The sequence below is a fragment of the Rhea pennata genome, chromosome 1, assembly GCF_028389875.1.
Source record: "Rhea pennata isolate bPtePen1 chromosome 1, bPtePen1.pri, whole genome shotgun sequence".
NCBI lineage: Eukaryota > Metazoa > Chordata > Aves > Rheiformes > Rheidae > Rhea > Rhea pennata.
Genome location: NC_084663.1, coordinates 137,144,439 through 137,159,104, shown reverse-complemented (window position 1 = coordinate 137,159,104; position 14,666 = coordinate 137,144,439). Strand labels below are relative to the sequence as shown.

Genomic DNA, 14,666 nt, shown 5'->3' with positions numbered 1-14,666 from the left:
TGTGCCTTTACAATCATCTACTAACTTGTGCTTTTTTTTTCATTTGTCTGTAGGCGGCCCCTCTGAAGGAAAGCTTATACCAGGAGATCAGATCATAATGATTAATGATGAGCCAGTCAGCACAGCTCCAAGGGAGAGAGTCATCGACCTTGTCAGGTAGTTGATGTCCTGTCACTTAAACTATGAGCCCAGTGGCTTATTGCCTGTGCAGTCATTCAATAATATAGCAGTCTTGCCTTCTCATGGCTGAGAAAATAGAAAATAATGTTACTTTAGTTATAATGAAGAGTGGTGAAATATTTTAGTATTGAAATGAGATATGCTCATAAGTTGTCCTCTGGGTAGCTGGAAAAAATGTGATAACTGAGCAACTCCAAAATACTTGGGTATCAAAAGAAGAACAGTATTTGCATGATATTCCTTTTTGGTATGGATTGTTGAAGAAATAATTCTTGAAGCAAGGTAGCTCCAGTCACTGTTGTTCTACTGCTAGAAATAAAGTTGTGTCACAACAGAGAGTCAGGTCCATCTTACGTGAAGAGGAAGGAAAAGCAGGTGGGATGATTTTGAGAAAGGATAGGTGTATGTAAACAGTACATGTTTGATTGGATATTTAGTAGATGAATTTGTATGAGAAGAGCGGGAAGTTCTGTGTAGAGATGAGGCAGGAAACAAGACAAAAGAGAGACTTCAGGGATGCAGGAATGGAAAAAAATGAATATTTGTAATGGGATGCAGGAGGAGGAAAAGGATGGGGGAGCAACAGCTGCTCAGAACATTAAAAAGAGGTGCTATATGGTAGACCTAAACTTTGCATTTTGAGTAACAGCAGGTCACAGCACATTGCATAGAAAAATTATTGGCAATTCAGAATTTAAAGATGGTTATTTTATGGTTAAGTTTCAGGAGCGTGGTCACTGGAGGCCAGTTTGGTTTTTGTATTTTTCTTGTCTTTGGTGTAAAAGTCTGAACTGGTGTGTCGTCTTGATTCCTGGAAGATGATCAAGTTTTAACTGTGCAGGTGCTTCTCAGAACTGGTAGCTGCCTATTATCAGTGTTGCTCATGCAATTTTGAAAAGTCACACTTGCTTTTAGAAATTTAGTCAGGAGGTGCTACCATGATAGTTGTACTCTTGCAGATCATAATTTGAGCAAAAGTATACTCAGGTTATTGCGCATAAAAAGCCTGTTCAGTACAGTAATAAAGCTGCCAGCAACACCAATGTCTTTATCTATGTTGTGCAAACATGAACAAAATCCCATATATTTTCAAATTTAAAAAAAGTGTTAACCAGCAGGTCAGCTAACAGAAACACAACACATTTTAGGAAGGGACTTTGACACTCCTATTTATATAATAAAGAGCCCCATGAACTAAAGGACCTGTCCTATTCCTATTAAATTCATATCTTACGCTCTGCATAGAGTAGCAGCATGAGACCCACCAATAGGTCTTAAACTTATTTTTGATATCTTTGTTACTTCATGAAGTATTCATATTACAGTCTTCATTCTTTTTCTGATTCTTTGATGTGTAAATAATCAGAATTAAGATCTCTTTTTCTCATTCCTCTGTTGCTAGCAATGTATAGTAATAACAACAGGAGAATAGACTGTCTGATTAAAACTGAGACAAAGTGGTTTTACTGTGTGACTGATTGTCTGCCTGCCTGCAAGTGAGAGACTGAATAAGAATGTAGTCCTTCCTAATCACATTAACTCCATAGGTAGTGTCTTAGCCAACCAGCCACAAACAAATCAATTAGATGTTTACATTCCAGGGGGATATTTTGGTAGCACTTTTCGTACGCTGTAATTCTACCCATGCTCTCAGGATGTATCAGCCTTTGGGACTTCAACAGAGACAGAGTGAAATGTATTAGGATTGTATATTACAGCACTGGAAATGAAGAGCTTTATTTTAGTTCCAGTGGGGACACCTGGAATGATTAGACACTGTAATTATTCAGTCCTGAACCACAGCAGAAGCAATTCTTTACAACAATGAAGTAATGCATCTCTTCTAGATAATAAGTTTACTTATGGGTAGATGCATCCACCATCTTGCAAGTAATGCTTGCTTTCAGCTTGCAATGTAGATGGAAGAAATTTTGAAATCTTGTTTTCCAGCTAGTAGGAAAATATCTGTGACCAGCAGTGAGTATGTTTGATAACTCTAATGGGCATTAACAAAGGATCATAGAAAAAATGAGGTGGAGGGGATTTCTGGAGATAGTCTACTTCAATAACCTGCTCAAAGCAGAACTCTTGTCAAAGTTAGACCTGGCTGTTCAAGGCCTGTCCAGTCAAGTTTTGAATATCTCCAAGAACAGAGATCTCACAGCTGTTCTGGGCACCTATTTCAGTGCTTAACACTAGCGTTGTGAAATTTATTTATTTATTTATTTAGGTATATCAGTTGGAATTTCTCTTGAACCCCTTTGTATTCACAACATGAAATGCTGTGGCTATTTTTATACAGTTTTCTCTCAAAGCTTTTTGTGACCTTTACCTCTTGTCCCTTATCTGCCCACCTCTGTCCTCTGTAACACCTGTAGCAGGTAGTGGAAGATTTAGGTTCCTCCCCTTAGCCTTAGGTTGAACAAGTCCTAGTTCCATAGTCTCTTCTCCTATATCATGTGCTTTAGCCCCACAAGCTTCTTAGAGGCCCTCTGCTAGAGCCTCTCAAGTTTGTCAATAGCTGATTCGCATGGGCAGAGTCATCAGTGGTAAAGCTGCAGCCTCATGAGGAGTGGATAGGAATAATCACTCCACCTATTGGCTTGTGTTCTTGTTAGTGCAAGCCGGTATGCAGTTAACAGTGTGCCCTCCTAGTGGTGAAGCTTAACTCATGTTCAATTTATGGTCCACCGAGACCCTCACATTTTTCTGTGGAGCTGCTGCCTAGCCCAGTCAGGCCTTACTCTGCAGCATTATATGAGGTTCCTTCATCCCAGGTACAAGACTTGGCATTTGTCCTCATGAATCTCATAGCCATTCTGTCAGTCAGTCCTCCAGCCTGTCTGCATCCCTCTGAAAAACAGACTTGCCCTCAGGTGTAGTAACTGCTCCCCACTGTTTGATGACAGCAACAAACTTGTTGAAGATGCACTCTGTCCCTCCAGTCAGGTAACTGATGATGTTAAACAGTATTGGTCCCCTTAACCACTAATAAGAGTAATGTCACCAGTAACCTCCTGCCAGTTGGGCTTCAAATTGCTGAATACTGCCCTTTTAACTTCCAGTCCAGCCAGTTTTTCACCAACCTCATAGTCCACCTATCCAGTCTGTAGCTCCTCAATGTAGCTGTAAGGGTACTAGGGGAGACTGTGTTAAAAGCCTTGCTCAAGTTGAAGTAAACAACATCACTGCTCATCCCATATCCGTGTGGCCAATCATCTCATCTTAGAAGGAAATCAAGTTGCTCAAACATAATTTGCACTTTATAAATCTGGCAGTTCCCAGTCATCTTCCTGTCTTTCTTGTACCTGCAAATGGTTTCCAGGAAGATTTTCCAGGAACTGAGGTGAGTCTTGCTAACCTGTGGTCTCCTAGATCCTTTTTCTTGCCTTTTTGAAGACATGCATGACATTTGCATTTTTCCAGTCATCAGGTACCTCCCCCAGTCACCATGACATTTCAAAGATGATGGAGAGCAGCCTCTCAAAGACATCAGTCAATTCCCTCAGCATCCTTGGATGTGTCCCGTGTAGGCCCACGGACTTGTGTGATTCCATCTTGCTAAGCAATCCCTAATTCAGTCTTCCTCTATCATGGGTAGTATGTCTGTCCCCTCAGTTCCACCACTAAGCACAAGGGGCTGGGGAGGCTTGAAAGCCAATCTTACCAGTGAGGACCAAAACAAAGAAGGCATCAGCTCCTTCAGACTTCTCAGTGTCCTTCATTAGGTTGCTCACCCCATTCAGCTGTAAGCCCTTATTTTCCTTGGCCTTTCTTTCACTAATGATGTGCCTGTAGAAGCCTTTCTTTTTGCCCACCACATCCAGTAACAGTTTTGCTTCCAGCTGAGCTTTTGCTTTGCTCACTGCATCCCTGCATGCCCAGGCAGCACTTCTGTTTTTCCTGGGTAGCTTGTCTCCACTTCTTTCTCCTGAGCACTGTCTCTTTTTGCTGAGCCTCAGTCAGGAGTTCCCCATGGGGCTAAGCTGGTGCTGTGCCTGCATGCTTTATTGCAGGTCAGAATGGACCATTCTGGCATTTTTAGGAAGCTCTCCTTGGAGAGAAACCAGCTCTACTGGGCTCTCTCGCCTTTCAGAGCTGCCTCCCATGGGATCCTGCCTCCCACGGGATCCTGCCTACCAGTTCTCTGAATGAGCTGAAGCCTGCTCTTTAGCTTAGACTCCCTTTCCTTTTCTCCCTTGGGAACTGATACTGTACCATTTCATGGTCACTGCAGCAAACCAATGAAAAATTGATATTCTAATGCAATATTTTTTCTGTGATTGTATTATCTCTTGCTGATTAGGTATGTTTCATATTCAGAACATGAAATGCTGTGGCTATTTTTATGCAGTTTTCTCTCAAAGCTTTTTGTAAAGTTAAGGAATGATTTGCCTTTATAATTGCAGAGAGTGGGGGAGAAAATTAATCTATTTTCAAAATACAAACACAAACATCAGAGTATACAAAACAGAGGAAAAAACTCAAACTGCATGAGGAAAAATACAAAACAGATCCTGTAACCAGATATATGTCATGCTTTAACAAGATGAGCAAGAATCAACAGTTTCAAACAGAAGTATATGCAAATGTTAGCTGATAAGCCAGCCTTCAATGTTAAGCATAGTTTTTAGTGTAATGCAATATTTAATTGATTTCCAAGAAAAAGTTAGCAATAAATTTATTTGTGAGAACAATCATGTTGTTAAAGGGGAAGAAAATGGTAAATAAAATTTTACACTCTATTTTAAATTCCCCACCAAATTAATTCATAGATTCAAGATTTCTCCAAGAAGAGTATCTGAAAAGTGACAGTTAAATCTTTTTTCATTAGGAAAAACTGTATCCCTAGGCAATACATTTGCTCTATTTCTAAATTTTCCATTAAAAATGTAGAAGCAATTTTTTTCACGTCAGTTTGTTTTGCTTCAGTCTTACTCCTATTAGTTGTAAACTTATTTAGAGCTTTTTACTCTTACGGGGTTAACAATAGTTAGGCTAATCTTTTAAGAAAGTCCCCTTTGTGTAACAATTTTACTAGATGAAAATGCCAGAAGATAAAAGGTAACACAAAATACAGAAATTTCCACACTATCTTTTTATTACTTTTTAATATTTTAATTATGTAATTAGAGCATGCTTTTTAACTACTTATTATTGAAAATAAGCTTCTGTTTAGAAAATTGTGTTAAAGCCACCTCTGCAGACTCCATGTGGTAATGAGCAGGAACCTGCTGAAAGATTTTTGACTTTTTAAGAATTGAGGAAGATTATTGCTATTCTAGGAAGTCTGAGGTCTAGAGGTTATCAGAGATATTCATTATAAATATCAGCTATAGGTCACTGTCATTCATCTAATTCTTTTCATCCTGGTTTAGCAGCAACATTTAATTAGTATTCGAGTTGTCCTTTGAAAGCCAAGGTTGCAGAGATATGAATACAATATGGTTTGCAGACAAACTACACCAGCACTCATTATTTCTCATTATGTTCAATGATTTTTGCACCATAATGTACTCTGCTAAGCTATTTCCAAGCAGAAAGACAGAAGTCATGTTTATGGTTTCCCTTACAAAGACAGTCACATTTATGATAGTCACTAAAGACTGCATCACTGAAGTGTTGCCTTCAAGAAGAAAAGTTATTAAAGTTGGGAAAAGAGGAAGAAACAAGCCCAGTTTTGTAAATGTGTGATTAAAATCAAGGCAAGGAGCAATCAAACAGAATATTCAACTAAGATGATGTGTTTATTTGAAGTACAGACTATTCAACATTGTAAAGGAGGTCCTTACCTTATTTTTATTGTATTGCCAATACAGCTTCTGTGACTTAAAGCTTTTCACACGTAGATAGTAATTAGTACTTGGAGATATCGTTAATGTCATTTCACAGTCTAACAATTTTTTTTGCATGTATTAAGGTGAGCATCAGTGCAAATGATATCACTATATCAATTAACTGATTCCAAATATTCAGAGGTTCTTGTATTTCATTATCACTGGTTAATTTAAAACTTGTATCTTCATAATTAAAAATCACTATAACCAACCAAACTTTCCTTTAAAACACATAAAGAAATATATTTAATTTGCTTCATAGTGGGTTTATAAGTAATATCTATAACATGGATATCTTATATGATAATCTTAGTTAAAGTATGCATTAGTCTATCAGGATTTCAACATATGTAAAATGTCTTTTTATTTAGGAAGATATTTAACTGAAATTTTAAGTAATACACAGATACACTAGTTAATCCCTAAAACAAAGTCTGGATAAGGTACAGTAGTGGTACTTTACTCATATTTCAATGAAAGTAGTTGACGAGACTCCCAGTGCAACCTGTAGAGAGAGACTGGCACTTGAAAATGGCGATGCCTCTGTCTTAGATATTTGTTTTATTTTGGAGTAAACCTCCCTCTTTCATAAGCTTACGTTCATGCATTAACTAAAGAAGGAGCATAGAAAGTTTGCTTAGAGTAGAAACCTAACTTCTAGGTTGCTAAATTAGGATAGAGTAATCCCATTCCTTGAAACTGTTACAGTAGTAAATGACTGTTTGGCTTCCTGTGGAATTCCACTAGAAGACTAATTGCAAAGCTAAAACTAAAAATTACGAAATTCACTAAGCGGTATTCTTTCTTGTTGGGTCTATTTTGTGTTTAAGAGAAGTGACTCAAAAAACTTTCTGAAATAACTCTTGCTTTGGCAAGTTAATGTCTTTTTGTCATAAAGAAGGAGGATTCTTTCAGTTTTACATAGCATTTCTGTTTTAATTTTGTATCACCATAAGACTGGAGAGAAGGACTCTCCTGGGTTTCAGGCCACGTGTTACATTTTAAGTGCTAATGTGAATTTAATCAATACTGACCGTTCTCACTGTGGTCATGGAGTAGATGAGAATTCAGTTGCTACCATTGGACTCCATATGTTTCAAGGGACTAATTTGCTGTTCCTGTGTCATCAGAGCTAAATGTAGAACAAAAATGAGCTCAGTGGCAGTGTCTGTCCTCTTCCTCTTCTCATAGAACGTGTAAATATCAATTTTCAAAATAATTTCTACTTCCAGACTTAGACTATTTCATATATTGCATCAAGCAATTTTGGTGAATTTAATATTAAAGACATTCTTTCTTCATCACCATCATAGAGCAAAAAGCAAGTATATTACACTATTAGCCATGAAACTGCTTAGCAACCAGGAATCTTGAAACCTACTTTTCCTGGAACAGCACTCATGCAGACATTTTCATCTGAAGGTACTCAACTATAGTTCCGGTTCAGTATATAAATCCAGAGGCTATAGCTTTAGGCCTTGACACTGTGAACTAGTAGTGTTTTGTTGTTTAGATACATATTGCTGAACAGAGAGACCCAATTCTCTATAGTTGGTAGGATTTTTACCAGTAACATCAATAGCTACCTAATCCGTTGGCTCAAGCATATAGCTAGGAGTCAGGGTGTGAGAACTCAGTCCCCAGCTGACTCAAGGAATGGTGTTGAATACGTACCTTCTACTTTTTGGGGTGTTTATGCAACATGTTTTAGAGACAACTGAGGTAGTTCAAACTAACTACTGCAATCTAACTGTGATAGCACAGATTCAGCCTTGTCTGATTTACCCTTTTTCTCGGCTGCAATAGCGAGGTGCTTCCAGTACTTGAGCTAGTTTATTTAGAGCTAAATCAGATCTCTCTAAATTTTAGTTATTAATCTGTAATATGGTTTCAAAAGTGTTTGCTCACCTTGTCAGAGTTCTGTAAGAGTTAAATGGAAGTAAAAGCTATATAGAAATAATAGTTGTTATTGTTAAAGCAGTACCAACTATGGAAATTATTTTCTTTTAAATCCTTTGTGTCTATGAAAGCATGCAGTCTCATATCCTTGCTGCGTTCTTAGCAAAGAGTTGGCTGACATGATTGAGGCAGATGTGGGCTCAAAAGTTCAACTGTTCAGAATGCTCAGAACTTGATTTATAAGTTTCTTTTCATGCTTACCAAGGTGGATACCCTCTAATGTTAGCAAGTTTGTGGTCTTTGAAATTCTACAGCTTGATGTGTCATTCAGTAGGAGCGTTATATCATCATCCTACCATGTTACCCTCTGGAAAGAGAAGTCACCCATGCTGAATTTCAGGTCAGCTGTTCCATATCAAGATGCTTTATGGTAACTGAGCACAGTGCTAAGGACAGAGATGTGGAGCAGCTGTGCCCAGAACCCAAGCAACTGTATGAAATGCCTTCTTCAAATGTGAACCAGCGAGTGTAGTGTTCATTAGCTTGTTCTGACAAGCAAGCTTGCTGCTTCTCCTAAAACTAAACAGAAGTATTGGCTTGTCTGCATGGGGGATTTACTTTTAGGTCAGATGCACTGATTTGAAAGTTTCAAAGTAATCCTTTCCTTATAAAGGCATACAAATGAACATCTAGCTTTTATTTTATTATGAATTAACCCTTCCACATGATGGATTTTCTCTATATTGCATGCTGTGCAATAGATGTTAATCCTTTGTGCTGTGGCTATAAGCAGTGCACATCACAGGATTGTTTCCCGTTGGAGTGGTAACAGAAGGTACCTAAAAATATCACATCCTGTATTGGAGGAGGGGAAGGGGAAAGAAGAGGTGTCAAACTACAAACATCTCATGGTTCCTCTCTGCTTACCCCATTATTGGTGTCTTTTGGGGTACTATTTCCAAATCAATGAACAATTACTTTGGAGAAGACAGCCTTTCACATTATACTGTTGGTGCTTGAATGTTTTGTGGCCTCTGTGGTTGCCTTGAGCATGTTACCACAGGACGGCTACACTTACAAGCACTGTGATATAGAACAGTTTAATCAGCAGAAAGAGGAAAATAAGCAGAAAAAAAAAAGACTGTGAGGAGCTTCAGGAGGTTGCTTGGGAAATTGCCTTGTGCTGAATGGTTTCTGGGCATGGAGGAGAAACGTGGATTAATGGAAGAAGATCGTGCTGTGAAATTAGGATTGCCAACAAAGAGTGATTGTAAAGGGTAAAGATGACAATGGTGCCTTCACCATGATGTACACAGAAGTCACAGAACACATTTGTCCTTGTAGGAGAGTGTGGCTGTCCTCATCAGGATGTTTGCAGCTCCCTCATCCAGCCAGTTGGCTGCCAACTGATTCAGCATATACACATCAGCTGCTGAAGCTATCATCATGGAAAGCATTGCCATTATTGAGAAGAAATGATAGTTGCGTGGTATATAAAGCCACAATGCTTGTGTTACACCCAAGGCATTTCCAGAAACCTTTGTCTGCAAGTAAACTGGGGGCAGGTTTAGCTTAGTTGGTTAGAGTGTGTTGTTGCTAATGCCAAAGTTGTGGGTTCAGTCCCCATATGGGCTACGCTGAGGGTCAGACTAGATGATCTCCAGAGGTCCCTTCCAACCTTACCATTTTATGATTCTATGAAAATCTTGTTATATATATTTGTACACAAGATCTTAGTTACAAATGAGTATTTCTTTGGGAACGGCACAATGTTAGGATTTTCAGCAATTCTTATCTGTTTCCCTTAATGAAATATGGACAATAATGGTATCAGCATTCCCTTTTGTCCTGAGACAGTGCTGGACGTTAGCATCATAGATATTAAGTGGATATCTGTTGCACATATAGCTTCAGGATGACAGTGAAATGTGTCTTTAGAAGACTGAAAGGTAGATGGCAGTATCAAGCAGAAGGCAAGTAGTTACTACGAATTATACCCAAACGCTGTATTTTCTGAAAGTTGACAGCAAGGGTGGTGTCATTTAGCAGTTAGTTGTATAGTAACTCCTGGCAGTGCCTGTATTTGAAGATTTGAAGATTTTTGTGCATTTTACAGAAAACTATTTCTTTGTCAAATTGGAGAAGACTAAATTAGCCTATCTTCTTTAAAGCACAAGGAGAATGAATTGGGTGAAATTGAATAGCTTTTAAATTATCTTGACCCATGTAATTGGAAAAGATGAAAGGAATAAATGGAGGTCCAAGCCCTTCTCGTTGGTGCAGATCAAAAAATATTTGGACTTGGCAAGTGTTGTTGTAATCCTGTGTTTGGAGTCAAGAGAACAGTGTTTTCCCTGTCAAGGTGGGATTAGCGGTGTCTGGATTGGGAAGGAAATAGGGAGAGTATCCAACTGGGGAACAGGTAAAACCCTCCTGAGAGCAAAGTGTCATAGAGAGGTAGTGGTAGCTTATAGTCCCTTTGGTATAATGTCTTGTGTAGTGGTAAGAGGTGCTTTTCTGCCAGCTCTCTGCTTAATTTATTGTCTTCTGTCTTAGCCTCCTGGCTTGCTTACTCCTCTTCTGCATATTATTTCTTGTATTGTTTCCAAATTTCCCTACTTTTCTGAGCAAGTTCACCATGCTGTGAAGGTGATTTTCCGAATTCTGTAATGGGAAGCAGACTTAGGAGTTCTTAACGGCAGCAGAACCTTTCTGCTGCTCTCTGGCATGCCAAGGCTATGTCTTCCTGGCTTCCTGAAACTCAAGAGTTACTTTTTAGTAACATACATCCTGTTTACCTGCCAGGCTCCTTTTACTTTATTCAGTAAGATATAATTAAGAATAGTGCAGCCTGAAACTCTATGTACCCAGAAAAGCATGATTTGAGGTGGCCCTCCCTCCTAACATAAGGGTGCAGCTACAGTGGTTTCTTCTGAAATTCTGTGTTGTCTCCCTGCTCTGACATTACTGTCTGTCAGTTTGCATGCCTGTAGGGGTGACAGTGCTTGCCATCAGCAACTTAAAGTTTGCCTATGAGGTTGGGAAATCACAAAAATACTACAGAGATGAGAAGCATCTACCTAAATCCTATTCTGACAAAACTTTCCCAATCCAAAATTTTTTTGATTCAAATTGAGTGAGGTGTCTAGACTTACTATCCAATCAGAAGGGTAGTTAAAATGGAAGGTAAACAATTTTAGGTAGGCTGAATCATGCTCATTAGTCCCCAAACTTATGTTCCTCAGTCAAATATAACAGGTTAGGATGACTGTGGGCCATAATGAAAAGTCAAAGGCTGGAAAAAAAACTAATTTCTTTTAAAAGAAAAGATCTGAAACTGGTAGAAAATTAAATGGCTAAAAAAATCTACCTATAAAAAAAATACCAAATACTTCAAACAATTGTTTTTACATGGTAGTTGGTACAATTTTTGTGGGATTTATTGGTCAGCTCTGCCTTGTTTGATCTCCGATGTGATGATTGACCAGTGCTAGTTTATTGCAGGCAACACATATGAAAGAAAGTACGAGAGAAGCGTGATTTTAGCTTTTTTTAAAAAAAACAAAAACAAAAAAAAACATCAAAAAAACTTTTTCCCAAAAGATGCACACTGTTCTGTTTGGCTTTTTCCTTGACTTGAAATGTCCAAGTCTTCACTGACCTACTGGACACAGCAACAGTAAAAGGAAAGATTAATTATGTGTATTTCACAATGGGTTGCTTCCCAAGAATGTTGGTTTTAGTCTGACTTTGTTTTGGTCTTGTACTGAGAAAACAAGAATAACAACGAATACCAAAGTAACAAAATACAAAGATGAACACAGAATTCAATAAACTCTGTCCACTGTCTCCCTCATAGCCCCCATAGACATTTCTTGCATAGTATGTGCTGAAATGCTAATTGTTCTGTTAGCTGTTACTCCTCTTGAGGCATGCTAAAGCTTAATGTATTTTATTTACTGTACAAGGGAAAACTCCTGTAGTCCAGTGTCTTTACTGTTAAATAAAGTAGGTCAACTTAGTTGCAGGTTTGGTTAAAACCAAATATTTACAGCTCAAACAAGACTCCAGTAGAGGCAAAGGTCTTCTCACCTTATGCTGTAGAACTTGTCCATTTTATGATGATCACTTGAAACTTTTCATCAGGTGTGTTACGCAGGGAACAACGTGCAAGAAGACTTTTCTAGGGAAGAAAATCAGTTGCTTGTATAGTCTATATTTCATAAAAACTGTAGGAGTCATGAGGTTTAATCACTGTACTTAAATCTTTGTTCCATACATTGCCTTCCTGCTTAGTATTCTTTTCTGTGCATCTTGACAATGTACCTGAAATCTAAAAGGATAATGTCATATTCTTAATAGTTTAACAAGAATAATAACAACAGCTCTCAGTTTTAGAGGACAGCAAAAAATGTAAAACTACTCATTAATTGTGTTTACAGTCCATTTTCTCTTTAATTCATTATCTTGTGTCATTGTCTACACTACTCCAAATTTACGTGGAAATTACAATTTTACAACTAAAAATAGGCCTTTGTTCTGCATTTTATCTGAAATTCTGTTTATGTTCAAAGCCTTTAATTAAATATTAGAACAAATGTTTTAGTAAAGATAGCATTTTTTTCTTATAAAGTATTGAAGCTATTTCTTAGTGTTCTACAACAATTATAATCATGTTACACTGTCCAGAAGGCTTGTTGAGTTCATTAATAATTCATACAAACTGACATGGGTTTAAAAGAGGAAATACATCACATAATGACATACGAAAGTGAGGAAAACTCAACACACATTTTTGCTGCAATATTGGAGAAAGAAAGGACTGTATTATTTATGTTCTTAAATATGAAGACTATATTGAGAATATGCATTTCTTAGGGCCATCGCAAATATGTATATGCATTTGTGTATGTCCACATATATATGAAGAGAGAGGGGAATGTAAAACATAAAGCCATTATCATGGATTTGGGATGTATGCGTTACTTAGAAATGAGAGCCTGAAGTTATGCATCTTGTTTAAATCAAAACCTTATCATGGCATGATGTGCAGTTTGTACATTCTATTTGTTACAAGAAAAGTTACTTTAGAGAGCTTTAAAGTATTTATTTGAAATATTTCCTTTATCTGTTCCTAAAATGATGATAAATAAAATGTCAATTCTACAATGTCATTGTGATTCTCTCCACTATTAGTAACTCATTTCATTTCCGTTTTACTAAGAAAATACGTATTAAAACAGTGATTGATGTGAACATAGATTTTTTTAAAACCCTTATCATTTGATAAGTGCTACTAGTTTTACGTTTTTTAGAATGTTAGTGTTGATTTAATCCCTTTGGGTTGTAACATAATGAGTTTTCATGGACATTTTCCATGAGGGAAAATAGATATCAGTGATACTTCCCATGGGAAATGCAGATGTAAGTTTTCTTTGTAGGCAGCAGGCCCCAAGAGAGGCTGTGGATGTCACTTGCCTTTTAGAAGTTAGGCAGCAACAGCTAGAGCTACCACTCTTGTGAAAATGCTGGGAAGTTCAGGAAGAGAGTTAGGATGGTAGCGTGATCCAAAGCAAAGTTGATACTTCAGGCTGATAAACTGAAAGTTTTACAATATATTGTTCCAATTGGAGCAAAAATAATATTAGGTCAGGTCCGTGCCCTCCATTACCATGAAGCAAAACCTTCTCTCAGCTTTCTAGCATTATGGTCATGTGGTGGACTCTCTTGTACTCCTAGGGTTTTACTAGGGAACAACTTTGGCAGTTGTGTGCCTTGGTAAGCTTCTGTATGTAGCCCAGGCCTCGACCCGCTGAGGCTGTCTCACAGTCCAAACATGCTGATCTCCCTGAGGGACTTCCTGTGCAGTTTCTGCCCATTCAGGAGCTGAGATTTTCTGTGCATGCTGCTGTGGCTGGAGTTAGATGAATGTGAGCACGTGGCCTCCATCAAGGGACAGATGCAATGTGTGGCACCATCTCTCCAGGCCGAGAACAAGCACCATAACAAATAGCAGCACTGCCTAGTATTGCCTCAGCATGCTTTCTCCAATGCCATCTGAGGCCACTGAGGGCTGTAGAAATCCTGTGCTTGCTGCACAGACTTGTTCTGATTCAGCAGCCATGTAAACTCACTGTGCTGGAAGCTTTGCCTAATAACAGATTGCTTCATGGCATGGGCTGCTGTAGCCAGCTGAGCAGTTCTGGGCAACACACTTTGAAGCATGTGGCCATGGCAAAACTCAAATGTAAAAAGGAAGTATACAGAAGGTGGAAGCAGGGACAGGTAATCTGGGAGGAATATAAGGACACTGTCCAAGCATGCAGGGATGGGGTTAGGAAGGCCAAAGTCCATCTGGAGTTTAATCTGGCAAGAGATATCAAGGACAACTAAAAGGGCTTTGACAAGTACCTCAGTAGAAAAGAAGACTAGGGGAAATGTGGGCCACTGCTGAACAGGGCAGGGGCACTGGTGTATTCAGTGCCTTCCTTGCCTCGGTCTTTACTGGTAATACTGGTAAGACCAACTACAGGAATGTCAAATCCCTGAGAGGAGGAGAAGTCTGCAGCAAGCAAGTTACCCTTGGAGAAGGAGGATCAGGTTAGGGATCACTTAAGCAAACTGGACCTACTGGTCCATGGACCCTGATGGGATACACCTGTGAGTGCTGAGGGAGCTGCCTGATATCACTGCAAGGCCCCTCTCAATCATCTCTGAAAAGTCATGGCAATTAGGAGAGGTGCCTGACTG

General features: G+C 38.6%; 1 protein-coding gene across 1 annotated transcript in view; it reads left to right on the top strand.

The window, feature by feature from the left end:
- Positions 1-14,666, top strand: part of FRMPD4 (FERM and PDZ domain containing 4) — a 305,963-nt gene that overhangs the window by 235,982 nt on the left and 55,315 nt on the right. Inside the window, 1 exon segment of the mRNA XM_062574603.1 lies at positions 54-156. Within this exon segment, the coding sequence (XP_062430587.1) occupies positions 54-156 (103 nt within the window).